This window comes from Musa acuminata, chromosome BXJ2-9, assembly GCF_036884655.1.
Source record: "Musa acuminata AAA Group cultivar baxijiao chromosome BXJ2-9, Cavendish_Baxijiao_AAA, whole genome shotgun sequence".
Classification (NCBI taxonomy): domain Eukaryota; kingdom Viridiplantae; phylum Streptophyta; class Magnoliopsida; order Zingiberales; family Musaceae; genus Musa; species Musa acuminata.
The window spans coordinates 2,232,129-2,244,416 of record NC_088346.1 but is presented as its reverse complement, the minus strand read 5'-3'; the positions used below and the strand labels follow the sequence as shown (position 1 = coordinate 2,244,416).

At 43.4% G+C, this 12,288-nt stretch overlaps 2 protein-coding genes and 1 pseudogene across 2 annotated transcripts; 2 read left to right on the top strand and 1 right to left on the bottom strand.

The window, feature by feature from the left end:
• Positions 1-1,095: 1,095 nt before the first annotated feature.
• On the bottom strand, positions 1,096-3,902 carry LOC135622393 (large ribosomal subunit protein uL29-like). Its single transcript, XM_065124205.1, has 4 exons — positions 3,745-3,902; positions 3,544-3,679; positions 3,314-3,470; positions 1,096-1,388 (listed from the first exon to the last, which is right to left on the bottom strand). Exons 1-4 carry the CDS (start codon positions 3,746-3,748, stop codon positions 1,314-1,316), a joined length of 372 nt encoding a protein of 123 aa, XP_064980277.1. The 5' UTR covers positions 3,749-3,902; the 3' UTR covers positions 1,096-1,313.
• Positions 3,903-6,855: 2,953 nt separating this feature from the next.
• On the top strand, positions 6,856-8,968 carry LOC135622389 (exocyst complex component EXO70H1-like). Its single transcript, XM_065124203.1, has one exon. The coding sequence runs from the start codon at positions 6,961-6,963 to the stop codon at positions 8,887-8,889; it is 1,929 nt and encodes a 642-aa protein (XP_064980275.1). The 5' UTR covers positions 6,856-6,960; the 3' UTR covers positions 8,890-8,968.
• A 138-nt stretch (positions 8,969-9,106) lies between these two features.
• On the top strand, positions 9,107-12,100 carry LOC135622391 (ankyrin repeat-containing protein ITN1-like; annotated as a pseudogene).
• Positions 12,101-12,288: the final 188 nt, after the last annotated feature.

The window sequence follows — 12,288 nt, the reverse complement described above, 5'->3', positions numbered from 1 at the left end:
CTTGTTTCTTTCTTCTAGAGACACCACAATCCGAAATTTAAATTTCGAACATGTTGCTAATGTCTTCTGTGGGTAATTCTCAGTGAGGTGGAGAGATGTCAGATTGATGCTGTTTTGACATATTAATCTGATCACTCCGTGGGGTTCTGTTCGACACACAAAAAGAAAGGAGGTAGTACAGCAAGAAATAATGGTTGGAAATGGGGTTGATAAGATTGAAGTCTTTGAGATCCACCAGCTCTTCTGGCTGAGTCAGGTTGTACAGCAGTTGCCGACACTTGGAAATGACACTCGAGCAACGTAGCCATTGAAGTGCGGCTATTCGGCCACGTGAAAGGAAGCAGAAATAGAACTGTTTGGTCATGAGATGATGTAGCAGCACTGTGGGCATTGCATTCTGCATGACACTGTTTCACAGCAACTTCTCTCTGTAACACATTGCTGGACGACAGTGCTTTCAGCTTTATTCACGCACTAAACGGTTCGTTTTCTCGAAGGAGTACTGTATTTGCTGTTCTGGAGGTAAAGTCTATAGTCTGCAATTGAAAGAAGATACTTTTTTTTTATTTTAAACAATTATCAAAAAGTTCTTAAATAAATCAGGGCGAAGAATGACCAAGAAGATTGATTGTACATACCATCTTCGAATTGCCGGCATGAATTGAGGTATCAAGGAAGCAATCACAATCAATAATATCACCGTTCCTCACTTGTTCATGAACTGGAAGCTTAAGCTCAATAGTGAAGCAGAGTCCTGTGGGTCTTAGTAGTATCTCCTACTCAGAAAATCTTATTAATACATCCATCAAATCCCTTATAAATAAATCAATATGCAATACTAAGTTAGTTTTGAATTGACAAAGACAGTTGAAAGTTTAGGCGCTTGCTATGATTGGTGGTGGATGTCAAGGCAGCCTCGGTGATCCTCTTCAAACCGTAGTGCATCTCTTCGTGTTCATCTTCAAGTCATGAAGAGCCCATAGACAAGTGAATCATTGGACAGGCCACCGATAAGGTGACTGGGGTTCACCTGGAAGCACGACGAAACAGCAAACAGCAGCTATCCAACATTCTCAACAGAGTGAGACGAGAAAATACTACAAGTGCCACACTGGCATAACATTGACATTGACATTGACAATGAAGCACCAGGACATTAACATATTTCACGTGTCAAGAACATAGCTCATATTCCAGATGGAAACTCAATGTTTGCAAGTTCAGAACTCTCTAAAATGTAGTCTCTAGTGGATAAACTAATAAAACCACAGCTGGAAAAGAAGAGCTTGGTTTAGGAGAGACCCTATCTTCGTCTAAGCTTTGATTGCATACTTCCTAGTTGGGAAGTACATCTCTTTCTTCTTCTGTCGTTCTGTCTTCAAGGACTCCTGCATCCAGAATGAACCAACATTTCCATCAATACAAACCAGCAAGATGGAAGAACAGATTTATATGGTAGCCGTCAAACTATTGATTATGAATGTTCTATCATGGAATGTCACACTATTATCTAGAGAATCATCTATATTAGCATTACAGAAACATAAAAGTGTGGCATATATATCCAATGTAATTATATATGTATGACATGAGATAAATGCAATATTCATGAAATTACTAGTGAAACGCCGAGTCAATGAATGACTACAAAAGAGTTTGAATACAACTTGTTCTTTTGCATTTTAGAACCTACAATATCTGCTGTAAATTTAACAATAAAACCAGCATGTCCACAGATCTCCATTTTACTACTTAACTGAGCTTATGGTTCAACGGAAGTAAGGCACTATAAGAGGTTATCCAAAAAAACATCTTTTTGGTCATCGAACTTGCTAATCCTAGAAAAACAATCTCACAATAAGCAGCAGAATAGATAAGCCCTCCATTCTTTATAGAGTCTCTAAGCGTTCTTGCTTCGGCCTCATAAAGTCTCGCTTTTAAATTAGCTCTTTATTACAAACGTCAAGATAATATATTAAAAGGAAAACAATGTATAATGCGAAAAAAACTTTTAGTCATCCGACTTTCTATCGCTAGAAAGTCAATCTCCTCAACATGCAGCAGAAGAGGTACGATGCACTGGTCACTCTATTATTTTACACAGCATCTCACTGTTCTTGGTTGCGCCGCATAAGTGACTTGCAGGTATCAGCCAGACCTAGTTACTTCTCAAGACCAAAAGAAAGATCCTCTTTACAAACACTTGGATTTGAAACCTACATATTACTCTGGAAAAGATACATTCTTGGAAAGGCAACCACTGTACCCAAATGGACATGACTCTCTTTAGCAGTCACATAACGTTATGAATGTACATGTTATCCCAACATCTTTCTCAATTCTCATGTATTGGAACGCGAGGCTCCCCTCAACATCAAGATTTGGATGCAACATCCATGTGGAATCTCACTTATTGCTACCCTCACTATGGTGTGACCAATAACAATGGCAATAATACATTTAAAAAGTCACCATCGAAGTAAAATATACACATCATACAAATTAACACAATGGCAGAGCAGACATATGGTATTAGTCTCCGAATTCTGAAAAAACATATTTTGATACAGTACCATATTAAGTTTGGTGTTCTTTGAGCCCAGATTAAGCTAGGTTTGAGTTACATCAGGTTTTGTTCTGGTCTATTCTTTGTCCTTTTCAAGAAACCTATGTTCTACCATCATCCTAGGTCCTGATATAGCCATAATTCGAAGCCACATATGGGAATAAAAAAGGATAAGCCATTTGCTCTGTTCGGCCAACATGAGACCCAACAAGCAAAAGAGAAAAGAATTCAAATATATCGAATGGAAGGAGAGGGGAGTGGGGAAACTTAAATGGAAAGAAATAAGCTACAGTTGCTCATCCCGTTTTATCTGGTTGTCTCAAGAGTTAAAAATGGAGCCCATGCCTCTTATTAAATTAGCCTCTTGTAAACAAAAAGGACAATCACCAAAGCTTAATTCACTCTTACTTTCACTTTTTCCCAACACAAATTATCCACATTTTCAAACACCATACATGCTAATGGAAATTGGTAAAAGAACAAATGCAACTACTCATCGAAACACAAAACCATACACACACCATAAGCAGCAAGCTTGTAAAACTCATGGGATGGACTATCGGTAAACGTTGCACACACTGGAGCACCACGTCTGAACCCACATTACCAATTATACAGAAGCAAACAATAAAGAGCGGATGCTAATATGCATATCGGCCATATCAATAAGCAAAGCAATGCCTATCTCCCAAAGAAATCATGTAGCTAGCTTAAAAAATAAGGGTTTTCCTTTGAAACAAGCATTACCTGATGCTTGGTAAGGCGGCGGCGGATGGCGCGAGTCTTCTTGGGCCGGAGGTCCAGCGGGATGTGCTTCTTCTTCTTGTATACCTCCCTCAGCGCCGCCTTCTGCTTCTGTGAGTTGACCGTCAGCACCCGCGCGATCGACAGCCTCACCACCTTACTGCAAGACAAGAGCCGGCAGAGTGAGCGCCCAGGGATGACATGGATCGAAGGAGGAGATGGGGATAGGGTACATCTTGGAGAGCTTGTTGGGGGCACCGCCGGTGACCTTGGCGACGCGGAGGAGGCTGAGCTCGTTCTTGAGGTCCTTGAGCTGGTTATGAAGCTCCGTCCTCGACTTCCCCCGGAGCTCGTGGACCTTAATCCTCGCTGCGACGGAGAATCGGCAGTGAGATCCGACGGCAATCCAACCTTTAAAGGGAAACACTTCTTACCCATTGGGAACGGATGTCTTCTTCCTGTGACTCTCCGACCTCGAACGCAGGTGGCGGCGGGCGGCACTCAGCGAAGGCCGGACGGGAGATGCTTCTTTTAAAACCCTAGATGGTCATAATGGGCTTATCGGGCCCCCCCGTTTGGGCGTTACAAGCCTACGGTATCTTATCCCAATTATTCATTCAAACAACGCAAAGACCATATAACTACTATGGTTGACTTGTCAAGAGAGATATTTCAGGAATTATAATAAATAAAAGAAGAAATATAGAAAAAGTAAATCCACCTCTCAAGAAAAATTAAAAAATAGAGGGGTTTTTTAAATTGAAAATTCATTATTTAGATTATAACAAAATATAATTACCATATCGATGTCTTTGGTGTACTTTTCCACGATGATGATAGAGATCTCTCTTATTCGTACATGGTGTGTGGAAGCAGCTGATAGTAAAGAGATCCCAGCGGAAACATCCTTTTTCCTCCACCCTTTTTCCAAGAAACAACAGAAGAAAATTCCTACCAAGGATTTATTGCAGGATCTCATTCTCCCATTGTTCTTGCTTTCGGCTAAATCTTTAAGTGGACTTATCAGAGTCAACTTTTCAAGCTGAGGTTGTGGACCGCAACCTTCGGAATCCGTTCCAGGAAATGGCTGCTGCCGCTGCAGCTGATTGTGAACTGATCTGAGGTTGATGTGAGTTGACAAGATTGTCGAAGCAACGTAAGTTTTCACCGTTATCATAATTACGATCTAATGTTATAATTATTGAATCTCGAATTTTGATGATAAAATTAAATTATAATATAATCGACGTTTGATCATGAAAATATATATTATACTTGAGGATCATTATATTCAAATAAATATATTAATGTTGGAGACGATTACACATTTTTCTCTATCCTTACGGAATCATATCGTATTGAATCTGAAAGACATACCACGTCAAGATATTGAGATGTATACAGGTGTCAACTAATGAGGTATATTAGTAAGTGTTGAGATGTATATAACATCAAGATATCATATTAAATCTAATAAATAAGGGTTGATCACATAATGTTAGGTGTCGGCTATGTGGTATATAGGTATCAGCTACGTGATGCAAGGGTGTCGACTACATGGCAAGTAGGTATCAACCGTATCATTATTCTCTCATGAGATGTGTACATTGAATGTTATTGATACATGGATCAACCATACTTAGTTTAGATCCACATGTTCAAAAGGTCTGATATGTACTGGGATGCTTATCTCGTAATTGACCCACACGAAGATCATGATAAGTTGATTTCTTGATATGGTCCATTCGATGACCAAGTATAAAGATAAAATAAGTTTAATAAATAATAATTGATCATAATTATAATGCTTCTTATAGTCGATTAACGAGGAAGAATATTAAACTGGCCTTGATAACGATGTTTTGAGTTGTGCTCGGAGAAGAATATTTTATCAATTAATATATTAACAATGAATCACCCAAATCGAATCCAAACCGTTACCAAAATGGTCAAATATACGGTCAACTTTTTTTGCTCGGCAGGTTGATCGAGTGTTTGACTAATTCCACTTGACTGAGTCCCGAGCTAGCGTGAGTTTGCACGGACCTATAGAAAGCTGCTTCCGAGGCTGTCGTGACCTACCCAATCCAAATCCGAGACTGTCACCGTCACCTCATATGGTCACTCATTGCATCATAGATCAAGTGTTTTAAGATTGAAAGATATATAAATGACTAAAAACAACCGAACCGATTGATCCGACCAGAAAATTACCGATATTAATCATAATATCCTTTGTTTTAAATATATTTGTTTTTTTCTTTCTCAAGGTGATATATATATATATATATATATATATATATATATATATATGAAAACAGTGTTTTCTCAAAGTATATGTTATTAGATCCTTTTTTTCATGACCTCTTTTACTCTTTTATTAACTCCCTTCTTTTTCTTTTTTATTTCAAATAAGTAAAGGTAAATTAAACCTTTATTGGTCCACAACATGACCTTTGCAAGTCATTACCTAAGATGGACACAATATTTTCTTTCCATAGAATTGAGTAATTCTTTCTCTCACAACAGTCAAATTAGCCGTGTGATTACATTCCTTTCAGATATCCAACCTTTTTTGTTTAATTTCTTCGTTATTTTTTTATAATCTTATTATAATTTTTTTATCACATTAGAACATTTTAGTCATAAAAAAATTATCAATTTTGTTGTATAAAAAAGATGCATTTCATGACTGTATTTTTATTATAATTTTAAATATATATTTGTATTTTTTAGGATGAATTGTTGAAATAAAATTATTACCTTTAAACATTTTTCATAAAGCATCATTACTTTGAAAATTTTGATGATCTTTTCATAAATGATCATTTTATCCCTCGTTCTAGTTGGACTTATCACTACCTTCGCCCTATACTATCGTCTTGTACCGTGTTTATCCATTAAGATTATCTCTATGGATTTACGTTGCCTTTTGTCCTCTTTGTCTCGTCGGAATCATCATTTGTAATACTCGATCGAGGAAATATGGGGGCCATCATCGCTTCCATGAATCTCATTGGCCTAGTTAGATCTATCATACACAACCCTCCTACAAGGAAAAAAGGGAGCCTTGCTGACTTTATCCTTATGCTCCTCGCCCGTAACTCTTGCACGAGGAAGAAGATGACACGAGGGATGTCGTCGTCTTCGTAAATCTCGCTAGCCTCAATCAAACTTATCGTTATCTTTACGCACATTTTTTTCTTGCGCAAAGGTCATGATGCACGAGAGTTACTGACGATGGTGTAGGATATATCTAATGGTAAGTTCGATGAAGATAAAAGTAAAATAAATTTTTGGAGGGACAATCTGCTGAAAATATTTAAAGGTAGGAGCTTCCATTGGAATTTCCTCCCTTGTTTTTGTTATTTATATATGTAAAATATAGATACGATATTTTAACATTTTATATCCAATGTAAGATCCGATTTATTGATGTCATTGCCAACGTAACAACGCAGCCAGCTTTCCCACCTCCTTCCTCTGACTCGGACTGTGCTCGTTCCTCCCTCCTCTCCTTCCCCTCTACTCTATAAATAGGTGTCTGATTCCCTCTTTGGGGACCCAACTTCGCCTCGTGATCTCCTCTCCTCCCTGCACAACTCACGGCAACACTGGCAGAGGCTCTTGGTCACTGGAGAGGCAAGGGAATGCGGAGCCTTCTCTCATCGTCTCCCTCGCCGCAGGACGGTCCTCAGCTTCACCATCTCCATCGTAATCATCGTCGTCCTGTGGAGCTCTCGCCTTCCCGACAGACGTTCTCGGACAGGATGATGGAGGACAGCATCGCGGCTGCGGAGGAGATCATCAGCAAGTGGGGTCCAGAAGTGGAAGCCTCCCTCTTCTCTGGCAATGGACGCGCCGAGGCCGACCGATTCCTCCGCGCCGCCTCGGACCTCCACCGCTCCATGCTCTTCTTCACCTCCCCTTCGGCCAACTCCGCGGCCTCCCCGGCCACCCGCTCCGCGGTGCTCTTCCGCGCCCAGTCGCTCCTCTCGGCCGCCATGCGCCGCCTCGAGCGTGAGCTCCACCTCCTCCTCTCCTACCATTGCCGCCTCCTCGACTCCCACTGCTCGTCCTCCCCCGAAACCTCCACCATCGAGGACGCCGCCGAGTCCATCACCGAGATGGAAAGCGCCTTAGACGTCGTCATGCGTGATCTTCGAGCGGTCGCCGAGGCTATGATCTCCGCCGGCTACACCAAGGAGTGCGTTCGGGTCTACAAGACGGTGAGCAAATCCTTCATCGACAAGTCCATCCGTCGGTTGGGCTTCGAGCGGCTGACGCAGTCGCAGGTCCAGAAGCTCGATGGGTCGGCACTCGAGTCCCGGATCCGAGCTTGGCTCGCCGCCGCCCCGATCGCCTTCAGAATCCTCTTTTCCCGCGAGCGCCTCCTCTGCGACCGCATCTTCGCCGGCTCAGATGCCGTCCGCGAGTCCTGCTTCGCCGACGTCGCTCGCGACGCAGCAGCCGCACTCCTCGCCTTTCCGGAGTCGGCAGCGAGATCGAAGAGATCGCCGGAGAAGCTGTTCCGTATACTGGATCTCTACGACACCCTGGTGGTGCTCTGGCCGGATATCGAGTCGCTGTTCATCTTCGAGTCCACCGCCGCCGTCCGATCGCAGGCGGTCGTCTCCCTCCTCAGGCTAGCGGAGGTGGCACGGTCGACCCTGGCCGACTTCGAGGCGGCTATCGAGAGGGACGCCTCCAGGTCACCAGTTCCCGGCGGCGACGTCCACCCACTCACCCGTTACGTGATGAACTACCTCGTCTTCCTCGCCGACTACGAGCTTGCCCTCGACGACATCTTCGCGGACTTCCCCTTGCAGACCCCGAGCCCCTTGCTGGATTCCTTCTTCGAAGCGGCAGCTGTGGCGACGTCACCCACCTCCTCTCACTCCTCCCCCTCCTCAGCCTCTACCACCATCTCCTTCGAGGGCAGTCCTTGGAGCTCCTCCTCTTCTGCCGCCGCCCGGTCGATTTCGGACCGAATCGCGTGGCTGGTCCTGGTGCTCATCTGCAAGCTCGACAGCAAGGCAGAGCTCTATCGGGAGGCGGCCCTCTCCTACCTCTTCCTGGCGAACAACATCCAGTACATACTGCGGAAGGTGAAGGAGAGCGGGCTGGCCCCCCACCTCGGGGACGAGTGGGTGGCGCGGCACGGGGCAAAGGCGAGGCACTATGCGGCGAGCTACGCGCAGCTAGCGTGGGCGAAGGTAGCGGCGGCGATTCCGGCGGACGTGTCCGGCATGGAGGCGGAGGAGCGGATGCGTGGGTTCAACGCGGCGCTGGAGGCGGAGTGCCGGGGGCAAGCAGGGTGGGTGGTGGTCTCAGACGGTGGGTTGAGAGAAGAGGTGAGGGAAGCAGTGGCGGAGATGGTGGTTCCGGCGTACCGAGTGTTCTACGAGAGGTGCCGTCCGATGCTGAGGGACTCCGGCGCCGGGTCCACGGCGGTGGTGCGATTCTCGCCAGAGGACGTCAGCAACCATTTGAACGGGATCTTCAGCGGCTCGACCGGGTCCGGTTCTTCCAGAAACAGAGTGTCCGGTTCGTCTAAAGACTCGAACCGGTCGCAATAGAAGATTGATTATTTTTCATCATGTAAAAAAAAAGAGATCATATTAAATTTATTATTATTAAAATTAAACTTGTTAAGATATCATAAAAAGATTCATTATATATAACAAAATTCATTACATCAAAAGAAAAAACACAAAAGGATAAATCAAAATTTACTATTAATTCTTGAAAAGGATTTCTTAGAAAAGAATGATTCATATTACATATAATTAGTGTAAAATATTTTTGAAGACTATATAAACCTATTAGGTCATAAAATAAAATCTTTATAGCAAACCTTTATCCAACTCACAGTTGTAAAGGTGGGCGGAGAGGAGAACATGATAAAAGATGACGAAGACGACGATGATTTCAGCAAATGATTAATATTCAACAAGTCAAATCAGTCAACGATCATTACAGATAATGGAGTACGAACCCTCATAGAGAAACATGGGAGGACAGCTGATGGTTTCTGCAACCTTTTTGCGTGCTCCTTTTCCATGTTGCAGCCGAGAGGGACCTGGAAATGGGACCGGCGTCGCCGGGGGAGCCTTCGACGGCCGGCGCGACACCAGCTCTGGTTTTGTCGAGCTCGGTGGACGAGAAGAGAACGAAGTACGTGAAGCAGGTGTCGGGCAGGCACAACGATACCGAGCTCCATCTCGCGGCGCGACGATGGGATCTGGCGGCGGTGATGCGGATCCTCCGCGACGTCGGTGCCCAGATGACGGAGACCGCGGAAGGGGCGGAGGTGATGTCGGCGGTGGTCAACGAGACCAACGATTTCTAGGAGACGGCGTTGATGACAGCGGCGGAGAAGGGGCAACTTGGTGTGGTGGCAGAGCTGCTCAAGTACTCGAATAAGGCAAGCATATCGAGGAAGAACAGATCGGGGTTCGATGCTTTTCATGTAGCGGTGAAAGGAGGACATCAAGGTGAAAGCTTATATCTATCGCCCACACAGTCTACTTGTCTTCCTCCTTTATATTACCTTAGAGCTCAACCCAGGGCTTCATTATCGAAGCTAGGACACTGTATTCTGATATCATTTGCTCATGTCACTTCTCAGATCTTCGACTTTATGTGCCCTTTCACTTCCTGACAAGGGAGCAAGCGATTGCAATGTTTCTGCAACTTCAAACATGATCCTTTTTGCTTTGCAATTATCCCATAAATCACAAAACCACTCGAACTTTGGTACAGTAGTCGCCACAGAGATAAATTTTAAAGCTTGGACATTGCTTGCTTTATGCTTTATGCTATATGCTATTTGTTTCTGTTAGTGAAATCATGTGTCCATAAATGCACAAGGAAAGAAGTCAAATGATGGATAGATTTCTGTAAGCAAGAAGATCACACTGAAATATTAGTGAATCAGTGAGCTTCCAGCTTTCGCTTGAAACTATTTTTGTTCAGTGGCATGCTAAAACTTTACTATCCTGTTTTATACAGACATTGTCCGGTTACTTCTCAGCCATGACCCAACACTCGGCAAGACATTTGGCCCCTCAAATGTAACACCTCTTATATCTGCAGCAGCAAGAGGCCACACCCAAGTGATCAAGCTGCTGCTTGCTCAAAATTTCAGCATGGTTTAGGTGGCCAAACGCAATGGGAAGAATGCTTTGCACTTTGCTGCCAGATCAGGCCATGTAGAGCCATCGAAAGCATTACTGGAGAAAGATCCACAACTCGCTCGAAGGACCGACATAAAAGGGCAGACTGCATTGCAAATGGCTGCAAAAGGAACAAGCCATGATGTTATCGAAGCACTTGTGGATGCTGATCCGGCCATAGTTATGTTGCCTGACAAATATGGGAACACAGCCTTACATGTAGCTACCAGAAAAAAGCGAGCAGAGGTATATTTTGCAGAGGCTTGGTCAATTATGCAGTTTATCTTGATTCCTGCATCCAATTATTTCTTACTCGAATCTATATGAATGAGCTCTTATGTGATTGGTAAGTGTTTGGATGTTCATCTCATCTCTGTTGTGCTTGGGTTTGCTTGTCATATGATACAACTTATAATGCTTTGCCAAGGTATAGAGGGTTGACTCTGATGACTATCATTTTCCTTTTTTGTAGGAAAATTCACTCTTATGTTAGTTTAGTTTATATTGGTAATGTATCATAGATCATTGAACTAACACCAATAGTGTGCAGAGATGATACAGCAAATTCTGATACGTCTAAGGAACCCCACACCAGCAATGTGAACTAATTCATCTCACCTAACCCCACCCTTTAGAAACTCCTTGATATCTAATTGTTCATGAACTATACTATTTTTTACCTAATTTTTCAAGTAATTTCAGGTATTCATATGATATTGCAGAAGAGTTACCTCTCTCCGAGGAGTCCACATACATCAAAGAGTGTTTGTGTCGCCATGGAGCACTGAGGTCAAAGGAATTAAACCAGCCTCGAGATGAGCTTCGGAAAACTGTGACAGAGATTAAGAAAGACGTCCACACACAGCTTGAGCAGACCAGAAAGACAAACAAGAATGTCTATGGCATTGCAAAGGAGCTAAGGAAACTCCACAGGGAGGGCATCAATAATGCCACAGACTCTGTGACTGTGGTCGCTGTGCTCTTTGCGACTGTGGCGTTTGCAGCTGTATTCACTGTTCCAGGTGGAAGCGAAGACGACGGCGTTGCCGTGGCTGTTCATGCCGCTTCTTTCAGAATCTTCTTCATCTTCAATGCGATAGCTCTGTTTACATCGCTGGCGGTGGTGGTGGTTCAGATCACTCTCGTGAGGAGAGAGACGAAGTCGGAGCGGAGGGTGGTGGAGGTGATCAACAAGTTGATGTGGTTGGCGTCGGTGTGCACCACAGTCGCGTTTCTGACCTCCACCTACATTGTGTTGGGCCATCGTTTGCAGTGGGCAGCGGCACTGGTTACGTTGATCGGAGGAGTGATAATGGCCGGCGCCCTCGGCTCCATGACTGACTTTGTGGTGAAATCGAAGCGCATTCGTAAGAGCAGGAAGAGGGACAAGTCGTCGAGGAGAAGCGGTTCTGTTTCATGGTATCACACCTCCGACTTCTCGGATTCTGAATTCAATCCAATCTACGCAATTTAAAGATGGATGGGAATTCATTGTATAGGAGAAAATTCTTGATTTATATTCGTTTCCGATACAACTTGTTCTTGAAGGTGGCGATTAGATTTCATTCGGAGTTTACACGTCGACTAAGATTCTTCGACGTCCTTGCAATAGCAATGGAAAATATTTTTTAATTCATTTTATATCAAGAATCACATTGTAGTAATGGATGTTAATTACATATTATCTTAGCTATATTTAATATATCAATTCTTGCTCTTTAAAAAATTATATTGGTATCTCTAACGATTATTCTAACAATTATCATTTTTATCGATGAAAATATAAAAATAAAAAGTAAA